Below are 13,741 nucleotides of genomic sequence, written 5' to 3'. Positions count from 1 at the left end.
TCATTTTACAAGGACAACATTTCATTGAAGTGTCCAAAATGGTGCAAAATATCCACAGAGGTTGGACTTTAACCTTGCAAGGAGAAAATAATAGACTTACTACGGTTGCTCTTGCCCCCCGGTGCCATAGTTGTTGATATTGACCGCAGCTGTGACCCCGCAGATGATGAGGGGCACTCCACCACTGACTAGGTAAAATCTGTGGGGTGAGCCAAGGACAAACAGAAGCAGAGAGAAAAAGAAAATATTAGAATGACAGAGAAAAAGTTGTTTGATATCTCACATTTTAAAGTGCTTACACTCCTTATTCTATAAAAAAAATGGCAGCTTGGTCAGTGGCTATGCACACTGAAATTTGATTCTACAGATATCTGACAGTGCCAGCTTTGGATCAACTTATGATGGATAGGAAACTCATCCCCTGCCAGGGAAGCACATCATTGGCAGCATTGGATGAACTCTTTAAAATTCACTTTGTACTGAGCGTAAGCTATGATGACGCACTCAGCAACATGTACACATTCCTCCAGACAACAGTCTATGGTATTGATGTTGAAACAACTAAAGAAAGCCCAAAGGTGAAAGAATCGAGAGCCAGGTTCATGAACAGGAGTTAAGAGCCATGTCCCCAAACCCTGTCGGTTTATTTGTCCACAGTGTGCATCGTGGCACAGTGTACCTGATACAATTAAGCAGCACCCTTTTCTAGTTATTCTTTGTGCTCTGTCTAAAATATGTTTGTTGGCACAACAAAAATAGCAGAAGAGCAAAGTTAAGGAAAAGATGGTGACATTTCGAGTTCATTAACAATGCTCAGGTGCTATATTTGTAGGTCTTTACATGATGTACCTGGTGCATTAGTTCAGCACCTCAAATTTTTTCATGGGTTATATCCTGGGAAAAAATAGTTTTTTTTTCTTTGTGCTCAAGATGATTGTTCATTACAGTTCAAAAGTTTTGCACTCAAGTGGTTTTCATTGTACTGATAACACTGGCACAGGCAATTATGTTGATACGCAACCATCCCATCAGTCAGATTTGGCTGAACAAGACTCACAAAGATATGAGTCTGACATGGACTTGAATGTCTTAAATCAGCCTTCAACATCTCACATGTCAAAAGACCAGGCAAAAGATATGTGTGCTTCCATTAGAGCAAAGTTACAAGGCAGTGGTGTAGCCAACAATGTTGTGTTGTCGTTTAAAGCATGAATAAGTATGTGAATGAAGCTCATGCAGATCTGAAAAAACAAGTCCTAAACGTAGTGCCTGCTGATAATCCCAGTAGTAGTGCAGTGGAAGAAGTCTTCAGTAATACTTCAGATCTCTTTAGTGATTTAAATACAAACACCAAATGGACAAAGTGTATCTGAGAGAAAAAGGGTGTTGTAGAGGACATAAAAATACTAGAGCAGAGTGGAATGAAAGTATGATTTACCGAGCAACCCCTCTATGGAAACATTGCACAAGTAACAGGTGACAATTTAGGTTTGAACTCAACACTTGGTTTTGTTGAGTCCTTCTCTGCAAATCTCTACTGCAGAATGTGTCTTATTGACAAAGCAACTGCTCAGTCAGTGTTTAGTGAAAGTGATGCACGTGATGTAGCACAGTATGAAATTAAGCTGTTGTTTGAATATATGAGCCACAACTTTATTTCAAATGAAAGCATACTCCAAAGAGTATATGCATAAAAAGAACTAGCCGACACTCATAAACATGCTCTGTACTGGAAGTGGTTTGGGACTTAATGCAAGTCAAACATTGTGTCTGATTCACCATTTCCCTTTAATCTTTGGTGATGTTGTCCCAGAAGGTGACAGACACTGGCAGTTGTTATTACTTTTGTTGCATATTGTCAATATTTTATTTACCCCTTGTGTTACAGAGGGCATGACTGTATTTTTAAGACATCTCATTCAAGAACATCACAAGTTATTTACAGATCTATATCCCCAAAATAATTGCATACAAAAACACCACTTCATGATCTACTACCCTGAGTGCATATGCTAAATTGGGCCTTTGGTATATGTTTGGAGTATGTGCTATGAGGCAAAACACAAGTTCTTTCAGTCCAGCATTAAAAACTTCAAAAACATAACAAAATCCCTTGCGAAAAAAAAACACCAAATAGCTGTTGCGTATCATTGGGAGTCATTGTCTGCCAAAGGTATTAAGTGTGGGGCTGTAAAATCTAAAGTTCTGTCTGATGTTGAAAATGGGGACTTGATTTTAGAGCATTTTCAAATTAAAATATCCAGTGAAATAAGCACCACACCTTGGGCTGAACATAATGCTACTGAATTTCAAACTGGTCTTGTTGTTTGTACTGATTTTGTTAATGAGATGCCTGTATTCAAGAAGATTGTGTGCATCTTTTTGAAAAGTGAAGTTTATTTTGTTGTATCATAAATAGATACCACATTTGAATAGCATTTTCATGCTTTCCACATTGTTGAAAATGTGCATAATTTTTCAGTTGTCAAACCTTATGACTTGAGATATTTCAAGCCTTTTGATCTCCAAATGTCCTATGGCGATGACTTGTTTTCTTATGTTTTGCCGAACACGTGCATTGTATAAGGCATACAGCAGTAATGGGCTGCCTTTTGTTAAGAAAGTTTCTAATAGACAAGGTCATTGTACAGGTTTTTTTTTAGTTGCCAAATTCCTTGTCATTTTATTTCATGGACTTGTTAAGGAGAACAAAATAAATGTTTTCAGTATCAATTCAGTCTGTTGTGGTGTGATTATTACACATGAGTGCGTTAACACTAGAAGATTGCACACTTATACTCCAACTGTGTTAATTCCTGGTGACAAACTACTATTGCAAATTTCAGCTAAATTGCAGGACATCGACAAATGTTAACACTTGTTCAGTGTAATTTTCTTACTCAGATAGTGTTGGAATTCTTTAACAATGTACACCAGCTTAGTGTTATTTAAATCTGTTTTGGTGTTATTATTTTACACTTTTAGAGTTTATTGGGTGACACTGTCATAGTGTTAAAATTTTAACTCTTTGAAAAGTGTTAATTTAACACTTTTCCAGTGGTTCCCATATAAACCCCAGAGCAGTATTAATTTTAACTCTGAGGGAGTTGAATTTGCGTTTTCAAATTTGCAGTGTAGTGACAGAGAAACAAGCAGACGCCAGGACACAAGCATGAGAACTCGTCTGTCACCCATCTCTTTCCCACTATTGCTCAAATGTCTCGACCAATGTGGAACTTTTGAGCTTGTTAGTGTGTTTGCTATCACATGGTACGAGTGCAATCACACCTACGGTTTTGTTTTGTTTTCCAGAAACCAAAGTGTAAATTTTTACTGGGAAAACAAATCTGTTCCCTGTCGATTTAAGTGTGATTAACTTGCCAGTGCTCATCACTGCAATTTACAGCATCTGTTGTTTATAACAGCTCCAGAGATGTGAGAGAAACCTGCCTTCAAGAAAAGGTGACACTGCAAGAAATATCATCCTGCTAAGCTTGTTTTGCTTCATCATCACCAATTAGCATATGTCATCATAAACCAACCTCCCTCCATTCAGAGAATTAAAAAAAAGACAAAAAGATGTTCCAGTCAGGAGATATTTCCCCCTCTTTCTACATCAACAATGCCAAAGTCGACTTCATACAGCTTGCTTGGTGTGAAATTACTCTAACTGGAAATCCTCATTAGACAGAATATTAGCGACACGTCACATCCGACTCCAACCTTTATCATGTTGCCTCAGTCATAAGAACCAGCTACTCTCAAAGCCATTGAGAGGAAAGCAAACCAGTTCAATGAAACGTGTAGAGAAGGAGAAGGAAATATAGTAGAGGAGCCACAGTGGGTGTGGTAAAGGATTAAGGGTTGAGATTGGTAAAAGGGTCCTTTTGATCCTGCAGTGAGGTTCACTATTCTGCCTTTCTTCATTGGTTTAATGACATCTTTTCTCAAAAGAGTGGGAGGTGAGCAGCAGGCTTTGAGGTATGTTCTTCTTGTTTGGTTGGCATGTTGTCCAATTGGTGCAGTGTACCAACCAAATGGGCTCAGTGTGGGAGGTGGCTCCACTGCTGATGTATCCAGGAATGGATGTTCAACTCTAAGTCAATCACAAGGGGTTAGGGAGGGAGTTATTTAATTAGTTTAGATATTTAATAAGTTGGAATGATTATATGAAATGGTATTAGTTGAATAGTTAGTTGGCTAGTTAGTTAGTCAGTTAGCTAATAAGAAAGGCACTTAGTTAGTAAGCTAGTCAGTTACTAAGTTCGTTAGCTATTAGTTAGTTAGCTAGTCAGTTATTTGAAAATGAGACCTTGTTTTATTTTCTATCAAGCAATTTGATAGTCAGCTAGCTTGTTCATCAGTTTGTTGATGGGCACTAGCTGCTAAGTCAGTTTGACTTCTGTCAGGCAGACAGTAAGCTAGATGACTAGCTAGCTGTACACGGTTAGTTAGTTACGTAGTTGTTTGGTTGAATAAAGGCATGGCAAGTTTATTTCTAGAGCACAATTCATACACAAGGTAATTCAAAGTGCTTTACAGCAAAAATAAAATAAAATCAAAATAGGCAAAATAAAATCACACCATAAAATCGATAATATGAATTAAAAGAGAAGAGTGCAGATAGAAAACTTTCAGTTGTATGCCATGCTAAAAAGAACTGTTTTCAGTCAGGACTTGTACATTGTCAGAGTTGAGGCATGTCTCACATCTTCTGGGAGACTGTTGCAGATTTTAGAGGCATAAAACCAGAACGCAGCTTCACCTTGTCCTGGGCACCAGCAGGAGACCTCTCCCTGAGCTTCTCAGAGACCAAGTTGGTTCATATGGTTCTAGCATGTAAGAGATGAACTTTGGTGCTAAACTATGAAGAGACTTGTAAACAAGCAGAGCTGTTTTAAAGTCTATTTTCTGAGCCACAAGAAGCCAGTGCAGAGACCCGAGCAGCAGCATTCTGGATGTACTGCAGCTGTCTTACAGCTCATTTTGAGAGTCCAGCGAGCAGACCGTTACAGTTATCTAACCTGCTGGAGACAAACGCATGGATCAGTCTCTTTAAGTCAGGTTTAGACACTATTCCTTTAATCTTGGCAATGTTTTTGAGACGGTTAAAAAGTCGCTGATGTTATTGATTTGATATTTTGTGAAGTCCAGTTCTGAGTCCCATATCACTACTAGATTTCCAACCTGATCACTTACATTTAGAGAGTCTGAAGTTGACTGATAACACTTTCTCTTTGTTTCTGTGGGTCACAGACAATGGTTTCAGTTTTATCCAAGTTCAGCTAGAGGAAATTGTTGATTAAATAGTTAATCAAGTAGTTAAGAAATAACTGTGCTAAGGCAGAAATGAGAATTGATTTGATGTCAAACTCTTAGATGGTTAGTGTTATTTAGTTAGTTATGTGCGCTAACTAGTTAGTGTGTAAGTTAAAAAAGGTTGGTTTTCTGTCAGACAATTAGTCAGTTAATTACATACTTACTTAGTTATTAGTTACTGATTTTTATTGAGCTAGCTATCTGATTACAACAGTTACAAAGAGGGAACTTCAGCAGCGAAAGCAAATCCATGTTCTGAGCCAGTCCACCCGATCAGCGATCTGTACAACACTGGTGATTGGAGCCAATTTAGACACAGTACATGAAGGGCTCCGAGTATCCCAAAGTAATCACCAATTTACAGAACAGTTGATGTAACAGTGGTCTTACACATCAGTGTGATGAGAAGAAAAAAATATTATCTGGTCGTAATAGTAGAATTAAAGTTAAACAGGGTTTAACAGGACTCTTATCTCACATAATCTGTTCATTTCCTCCACATTGGTGACTTTTCACTTGTGGGTGCACTTAGCCTCCACCACATATTTCAAATATAATGGGTATACATTGCTTTTTTGTTTTTGTTTTATTAATGCAAAGGTGTCGATTTTTAGTTTGATTAGAAAGCAATTTAAATCAGCAGGATGGAATAGAGAATAACAAAGGGTTAGGAGGTGTATTATACTTAAAATGATCCTCATATGAATGAAAAAAAAAATCAACAATAAAAAGTAAAAGTAATCAATGTTTGTAATATTAACTGTGCTGTAATCACTTGAGTTCTGACACGGTCTAAAATGGAAAGATCCTATTTTCTCACCCGATATCAGATTTGGATGATTCAGCCCCTTTCTGTCAAAGTATTCAAGCCTTTCTTTTCCTTTCAGAACACAAATAGAACGCTTGCCAATTTCTGACCAGTGGGTTTGTATCATGAGCCTCATAAACGTGCTGCAGAAACAAAGCTAATCCCTCAGCTCCCCTCTGCACTGTCCTTGTCCTGTCTCTGCACTGTCATCCTCTTTCCTCGACAACTCTCTGCTATTTCCTCTTCCTTCCTGTTCAATCTCAACCTCTGTCACTGCTCTAACCTTTCCACCACTCCATCTTCTTCTATCTTCATCCCCTCTTTCTTCTGTTCCATCCGTTCTCTGTCTTCCAATATGTCCTGCCGTCACACAGCACCCGTCCCAAAAATTCAATTACAATCAAGATGTTTGTCTGGGCTGGTCGGCGAGGGGTGGTGGAAAGGGAGGTGAAGAGGGAAGGGGGGTGGTGGCATTACCGGCCTGTCACTGCCTCTGAGTGGAACGGTTCCCCTGGGGGACTCTCCTTCAACAGAAAGCCATTTACACACCCGTCAGCCAGATAAGCATAAATGAGAAGAACTAGTGGATGTTAAAGCACCCTGTGCTTTATAACCCTCCTTCTTTTTTATCCCCTCCAGAAAAGCCAGCATGAGTTTCCTGCGGCCTGTGCTCCAGAGAACACATGTAACATCCATGCACAGATGTAGTGTGTGTGTGAACAAATCACTGCCTGCGTGCTGCCCTGTTTTTTATGCAAAAACATGCACATTCATATTAAGATTCAAGGCACTCGCCTCTGTTGATACACACACTGTTCTGCACACTCTGATAATACACACACATAAAGTTTCTTTTTGGCTATTCTATTACAGAAAGCCTTCAAACTCTAACAAAATGGCTGTGCATGCAGAGTTGTGCTTTTGAGCGAGTTTAGGAACAGCAATCATCTGATATAAATAGACCCTGAAGTGCCTTTTAGCCGGCAGCTACATGGTGACCCCCCTCCTCCCTTCCCTCACTGGTCTTCTGCCCATGCACTGTCCTCTGTTTTGTGCCTATAACCTGTCCTCTGTCTGGATCAGGCCCAGGATGTACACTGTACAGCATGAAACAACTGATGCTTATGTAGCTCCAGCACAGGGCAGAGACTTTTGAGTCCGTGCAAAGCAAAGTATATTCATAACTTTCAATTTCCTAACTAACTTTTGAATTAATACAATTGGTTATTTTCAAGAAAAATAATATAAAATAACAAAAAGCCACTTTCTTTCTTTCTGTTGATGTGCCACTAGTTGTTTCATATTTGTGTAACAAAAATATTGCAACACAAAACAGTATGTGTTCAGTTCTCAATGCCCTGACGTAGAGATGTAAAAGCAGCTAAACCTCAGCTCAGTAATATTTGAAGTAGTGCTGTCGGGTGACTAAAAAATTTAATCCAATTAATTACAGACTTTGTAATTAATTAATCTAATTAACTGCATTTTAATCTCATATCTGCTTAAAGTCCCCAAATAAAGAATTTGAATTCTAGGACATTACAAAGTTGTAGTGCATGGCTAATCAGATTAATACATGAAGAAGAGATAATTTTTAAATCCACATTTTTTTCAACCATGTTGGCTGTCAACTGCGTTATGCCACCAGTTACTGTGTCTTAAATTATGTTTTTCAGCAGGGGGAGGCCAGGCCTGGAGGAGCTTGTCAATCATCATGCTCATAAACTACTGTGGGTGAGAGCAGTGCGCTCTTTGGATGAGAGATCAGCGTGGATATGAGGAGAGGATGTGAGATGACAGAGACACAGCGAGACGCTGCAGGTCAGAAAAGTTCAGACGGCTTTGTCCGTTATTTTGGATCAAAAACAGGTAGAGAGACATTAAAGAAGAGAGTTAACTCTTCTGAGGTAGTTTTGGTGTTTACATAGTCATAGAAAACAATAGTATTTGGGTCTTGAAAGATCACTCAAGATGCTCTGAAAATGGCCGGCAGCCAATGAGTTAATTGCGTTAATTTTTATAGTATATTAATTTGTGGTGTAACTAATGAATCTTATTTATGTGTTAAAGTGACAGCCCTAATTTTAAGAGCACACGCTGAGAAGTGCACAGTCCCTCAGGGCATTTATAAGGAGTCCTTTGCAGGTGGTCAATCCTACTAATAATTTCATTGAACAGGAGACACTTTCTTAAGAATTCTCCGAGATTTTAATAATTATAATAATGTAAGTTAACAAGAGCAAGAGGCCTAAATTAAAGGTAAAACACTTAGTTTCTACTATAATCTAATCAATTGCTACCGTTACTATTATAATTGGGGGCCATTTACGCTAACGTCACACTCTGCTTTACGCGTGTGCATTACATTTTACTTGTGGCAACTTAAATTTCCATGAGTGAGCTGAACAACAACAACAGTAACAATGAAATTGTGTTGTGCTTGTGCTGCTGAATCTGCTGACTGCTTTTCAATAAAACGTGTATCTATTGTACTCAATACCCCAGATAATCAGCCCACCTCTACTTGGCAGAGAGCTACGAAAAGTCTCTTGTGTCTGTTGCCTGCTATAGGCCTGGCATGCATACTACAATGCTTTCAGGCCCTCAGCTATTCCGTGTAAACTGTTTCTTTTGTCTTCTGTGTTTTTTTGCCTTTTCGGTTGAAATTCTATCACGTAAACAGCCCCTAAACAGTATTGGTCTAGTTTTGTTTAATTGCGTTTTTGCATTTTAGCAGATTAGAGTAGGTTGGGAGGAATCCGTTTTTCTTCAGATGCAGCCGCCTAAAGAAGAACATCAGTACTGAGGCTGACCAGATACAAAGCTTGAGTTAAAAAACTCAACTTTTTAAACTCCCAGAAGGCAAATGATGAAGTGTCTCTTTACATAGATTTCAAATGAAATCTTTCCGCACCAAAATTTGTTTGCTCTCAGTCTGCTCACATCTACATGCTCCCAGAGTTTCTCTTGATGGAATTCCTGTTAAATATGATTACAGCTCTGCACCCATCACAGCAGATGACTGTCAGTTAAAAACATGAACCGAGGCGTTTAAGGTGTGTGGTGCAGCATGGCGTAGCAGCTCCCTGACAAAGGTCAATGTGATGGTCTGCTGGATGTGCCATCAGAGGCTGTCAGGAGGAAGGAGGGACAGGCAAAGAGGTAGACGAGCTGAAATGGGGTGGCTGTTGGAGGGGGCTGGTGGGGAGAAATTGATTTGTCTCCAGCTGCTAAGTCTCATTGCATGAGGCTGTCTGACAGGGAGCATTACAGTCAATCACTGTGGATCAACTCGACTGCTGCGCCACACCATCCCTTCGCCTGGCCCCAGACAAATTATCTCATTCACAAGTGATGCATGATGGGAGAACCTTGAGAATGTTCAATATTAAAACCAGCCAGTCACGCAGGTGTCTGAGGATTTGCTTTGCAAGGACAATGCTGCTGATATGTGGAGAGGATTCTTATCAGGTGGTGTCCTTATCCTCTGTGCCTCTTCAGGAATACATTATTAAAGACTTTTAATAATGTCAGACACATGATTCTGCTCATTTATAGATTTATATATTAGTTTCAGTTGTAGAGGATAAATGATGATATGAGCTCCATACTAATCCTCTCAGATCCAGAGAAAATAAGTTTTCCAGCTGGGTTCATTTACAGTGCAAGTCACATTTACAAAAAAACGAAGAAAAAAAACATCCAGCGTCAGGTCATACCCTGCTGTTGCTCTCTTCAAAATGTTCTTTAGCGTCAACAAAAAACAGGCAAGTGAAAGTAAAACGATATATTCTGAATGCTGAACTGAATACAAGATTCAGTGACAAAAAGGCATTTGTTACAGCGCACCCTGTTCGCCTCTGCATCTCCTCTGCTCTCAAACGTCCCCTTTTGAGGATTTCTCCTTGAAGTTTCTAGAGTTCAGCTCTGCAGCAGCAGCAGCACGACTGCAGTGTGCAGAAGGGCTCAAAGAGGAGGAAGAGCACTGCATGTGTCCAAAAGCTGATCCTCTTACAGATGCCAAATATCCGGGGTAAGCAGAAAATAAATGTAATGTCGACTGATTAGAGGGGGGAAAAAAATCACACACACAGCAGAAATTCAGCCTGATGTCAGTGGAATAAGAATTAAACAGGTCAAAAGGTCAAAGACATTTAAATTTGTGATTAAGCTACTGGTTTAGCAGTCTCCTGGGTGATTGAGGAAATTAGTTACAGCAATGATTTAACGTCTTCATTCCTCTCCTTCCTCTTCCTGACGTTTTTCCTCCATCCTTTTCATCATACCGGGCAGCAGAATCTGTCAAACAGAATAACTGAGCCAAAACATTTACTACACACACCCAGATCAGCTTTTCCAAAAAACAAAAAACAAAAACACTTTCCTCCAACAAACGCCTGCAGGGTGTGTACCTGCACTGTAAAAAGTGATTTTGCACATTTGTTGTTCTAACATATCAATCTAAGTCAGTATGACAAAAGATTACTGACGTGATAACACAAAATTATAAGTTGGCATCATTTCAACCACAAGATATATTTCAGCTTAAAAATCTATGTCCACATGAATCAGAAATACATTTCAACTTCACAGTGAAGGTATTTGGGTGGTAGTGAGAATAAAACACGCCTACATCATCACAGTAGCAAAAAAATGATACACTTTGGTCTTAATCTCTAGTTTGAAGTCTGCAGCATCATTTTATTCAAACAAGCACAGCTCACTTCAGAGTAAATTAGATGATAAATCAGGATCTACTTCGGGGCTTGGCTTCTCCCAAAGAAAAAAATGTATTCCAGCTTTTGTAACACATCCAAGGTTGGAAGTCATGTATAAAAGGAGCTTCTGACACTGGAAGTAGTATCAACAGATATGCAAATGGGACCAAAATGTGATCAGCTTTTACTGTTTTTGAAAACAAAACACCATCAAAACAACAAAAAAATGATGTCAAACAATGGTAACATACTGGCAGAAGATTTGCTGGTATTTTACTTTTATTTTGCAGTGAAGTTCTTTACAGTGTTGTATTTAAACTTAACAGGAACATGATGATGTAGGTGTGTTTTATTTCCACTCCCACTCAGTGGCGTTTTCTCCCGGAGGCCAAGGGGAGCCATGCCTCCTTTTTTCTGACTGTAGCTATGATTTAATGAAAATACTCCTTATAACAGTTTCGCTAATTCTTCTGTGTTTTGTCACTGTCATCTCTTCCTTATTCCTCTCCTCTACTTATTGAGCATTTTATGATGTGTAAAACAGCGCCCCCCAGATGTTATGAGGTGAATGAGTGGTGAAGATACGATATTGCACACAGTTGTCCACAAGGAAGCCAAGCAGAGTTGGCGTCCCTTGGTGAAAATAAAACAAGAATGATTAACCAATCAGATGAGGCTGCAGTCATGACACTGCTCACCTGTGATTGGCCAAGACTGTGTCAAGTAAAGCCACCCTGTCTTTGGCCTCAAACAAATCAAATCACAGTATCGTCATCATCACGCCACTGAATGAAATCAGGGAGATTAGCACATTGGTAGTGTGCATGAAGCTGCCGGTTGTGCATTCGAGTGGGCGGTTGAGTAAATTAATAAGATATTTAAGCTAAGTTAAGAGGACAATGTACGTGTGTTAATGAGTGACTGAGGGTGGGAAAGTGAAAGGGCGTGTGTCAGTGTTCAAAGTGTCAATTACATAACAACCGCGTGTAAGTAAAATGAGCGCTCTCTGGGCACTCTTAACAGGTCATTCCGTTACATGAAATAGTGACATACAAACTGCATCAGTCTTTTATGTACCCCACTCCCTAAAGAACATAAAGATTAAAGGCTTTGTTTCACTTGGCTTTCTCAAAAAAAATCCCCACGCCACGCCACTGCTCCCACCCAAATACCTCCATTGTCAAGTCGACCTGCGTTTCTGATTTATGTGGACATAGATTTTTAAGTTTTGTAGTTAAGATGATGCCAACTTATAATTATGTGTTATCACAACAACTTCAGTTATCTTTTGTCATACTGGCCTAAAACCATATGTTAAAACAACAAATGTGCAAAATCACTTTTTACAGTGAAGTGCATGTGCCGGCTTCAAGTGATGTCAAGGGTTTCTGCTTTTTTTAATGCCCCAATGGACAGAAATATAATGCGAATAAAAACGCATCTCCAGCTGACATAACTCCATAACTGACTTTAAAAGAACTCGGGATTGTTCAGAAATCTTTGACTTTCCACCAAGTGGCAAGCTCTGGTTTAAAAAAATGAATTGTTTGCAGAAGTGCTATAACCACAGTTTGATGAGTGTCCTCCTGAGGCTGGCTGCAGAAAGACTGGTAACCACATACACACCAAGCCAAAAAAGAAAAAAAAAAAAAAGAAACAAAAAAATCAAACATATTTTTACAGCATTAACAAACATATTTACAGCCTGGTTAAAAAAAAGCTTGGATCTGAAGAGTTAATTTCTCTAAAGGCACACACTGCACAGAGTGTGATTTTTTTTTCCAACTCAAGATAAAAAGAACACAAGTTTGTCCAATCAGAGGCACAGCTCACATGACTGACAGGTCTGGCACCCTGTAGCTTTTAGTGAGGAGCTCTAAAGCCTGCCTCTTGAGTCAGTAATTCCAATATGGCCCCCATGACAAAAGGCTTTATTATTATTTATCAGGAACAGATGAGTGATGTCACAAAGACTACATTCCTGTATTAGACAGTACCCATACATAAGAGGATGAAGGAAGTAACCTCTGATGTAGGGGCAAGCAAAGGAGAGAAAGGGTGTAGAGGTGTGGTGAGGCTATTTTTTGCAACACACTCCATGACAACAGCGACATCCATGTTTGTTAACAAAAAGAACTATTTTTTCTGACAGGCAGAACCACTCAGTATTTGTCAGAGCAGAAACTCTTGGCACAGACTGGATGAGTTTATCGACTGTCCATATAAACACTGAAGCTCTAGTCTCCTCAACAATCTCTGATGGTTTAAATCAGGCAGAAGAAATGCTCCCTTCGTAGACACAGCTCAAAACATTCTTTACAAGTAGAGGTGCCCACTTCTAGCAACAGGATTGACGAGTTTAAGGTACTTTGATCCTGGCGTCCTCTTTCAGAGGAAGTACTTGGCTTTGTTGGGTTAGTCTTTATTCTGTCCCTCTGGTGCTCCCAAAGTAACTTTACAGGATTACAGCTCAAAATAAATCCCTATTTATCTCACACTGGTGTTTTCAAAAAACCCTGGCTTATTTCAGCTGCTGTCTGGAACACTTTGTTTAAGCTGCTGTCCCTTTAAGGCTCCCTGCTTCACAAACCCCCTTCCATCTGATTGGCCAGACCTCTGGAGGCCCTTTGAAGAGCAGAGCTGTTGGCAGACCTTGGCTATAGTCTACTACTGCTGGGGCAATAACAGACTTTTTCAGTCTCTACTTTGACTTGGCATGTAGTTAAATTTTTGAGGAGGTTCATGTGAGGACACATAAAAACTTCTGCAGAGAAACTGGGTACACAGACTAACAGTGTAGATTCAAGTAAAACATATCAACCAGTCTTGAGTCCTCTATGGTTTCTCAAACGGTTCGTTAATTCAGTTTGACGGATCTTAAACTTCAGGAGGATAC

The 13,741-nt window shown here is 39.4% G+C and overlaps 1 protein-coding gene across 1 annotated transcript in view; it reads right to left on the bottom strand.

The window, feature by feature from the left end:
* The window catches only part of adgra1b (adhesion G protein-coupled receptor A1b), a 341,543-nt gene that overhangs the window by 6,195 nt on the left and 321,607 nt on the right, over positions 1 to 13,741 (bottom strand). Inside the window, exon 18 of the mRNA XM_074675764.1 lies at positions 101 to 199. Coding sequence (XP_074531865.1) covers positions 101 to 199 — 99 coding nt within the window. The remainder of the gene's footprint in view (positions 1 to 100; positions 200 to 13,741) is intronic.

Source organism: Halichoeres trimaculatus, unplaced genomic scaffold (assembly GCF_033239565.1).
Source record: "Halichoeres trimaculatus isolate MK-OKI-2021-1 unplaced genomic scaffold, fHalTri1.1 fHalTri1_scaffold_8, whole genome shotgun sequence".
Classification (NCBI taxonomy): domain Eukaryota; kingdom Metazoa; phylum Chordata; class Actinopteri; order Labriformes; family Labridae; genus Halichoeres; species Halichoeres trimaculatus.
This window is presented reverse-complemented; position numbering and strand designations above follow the sequence as displayed.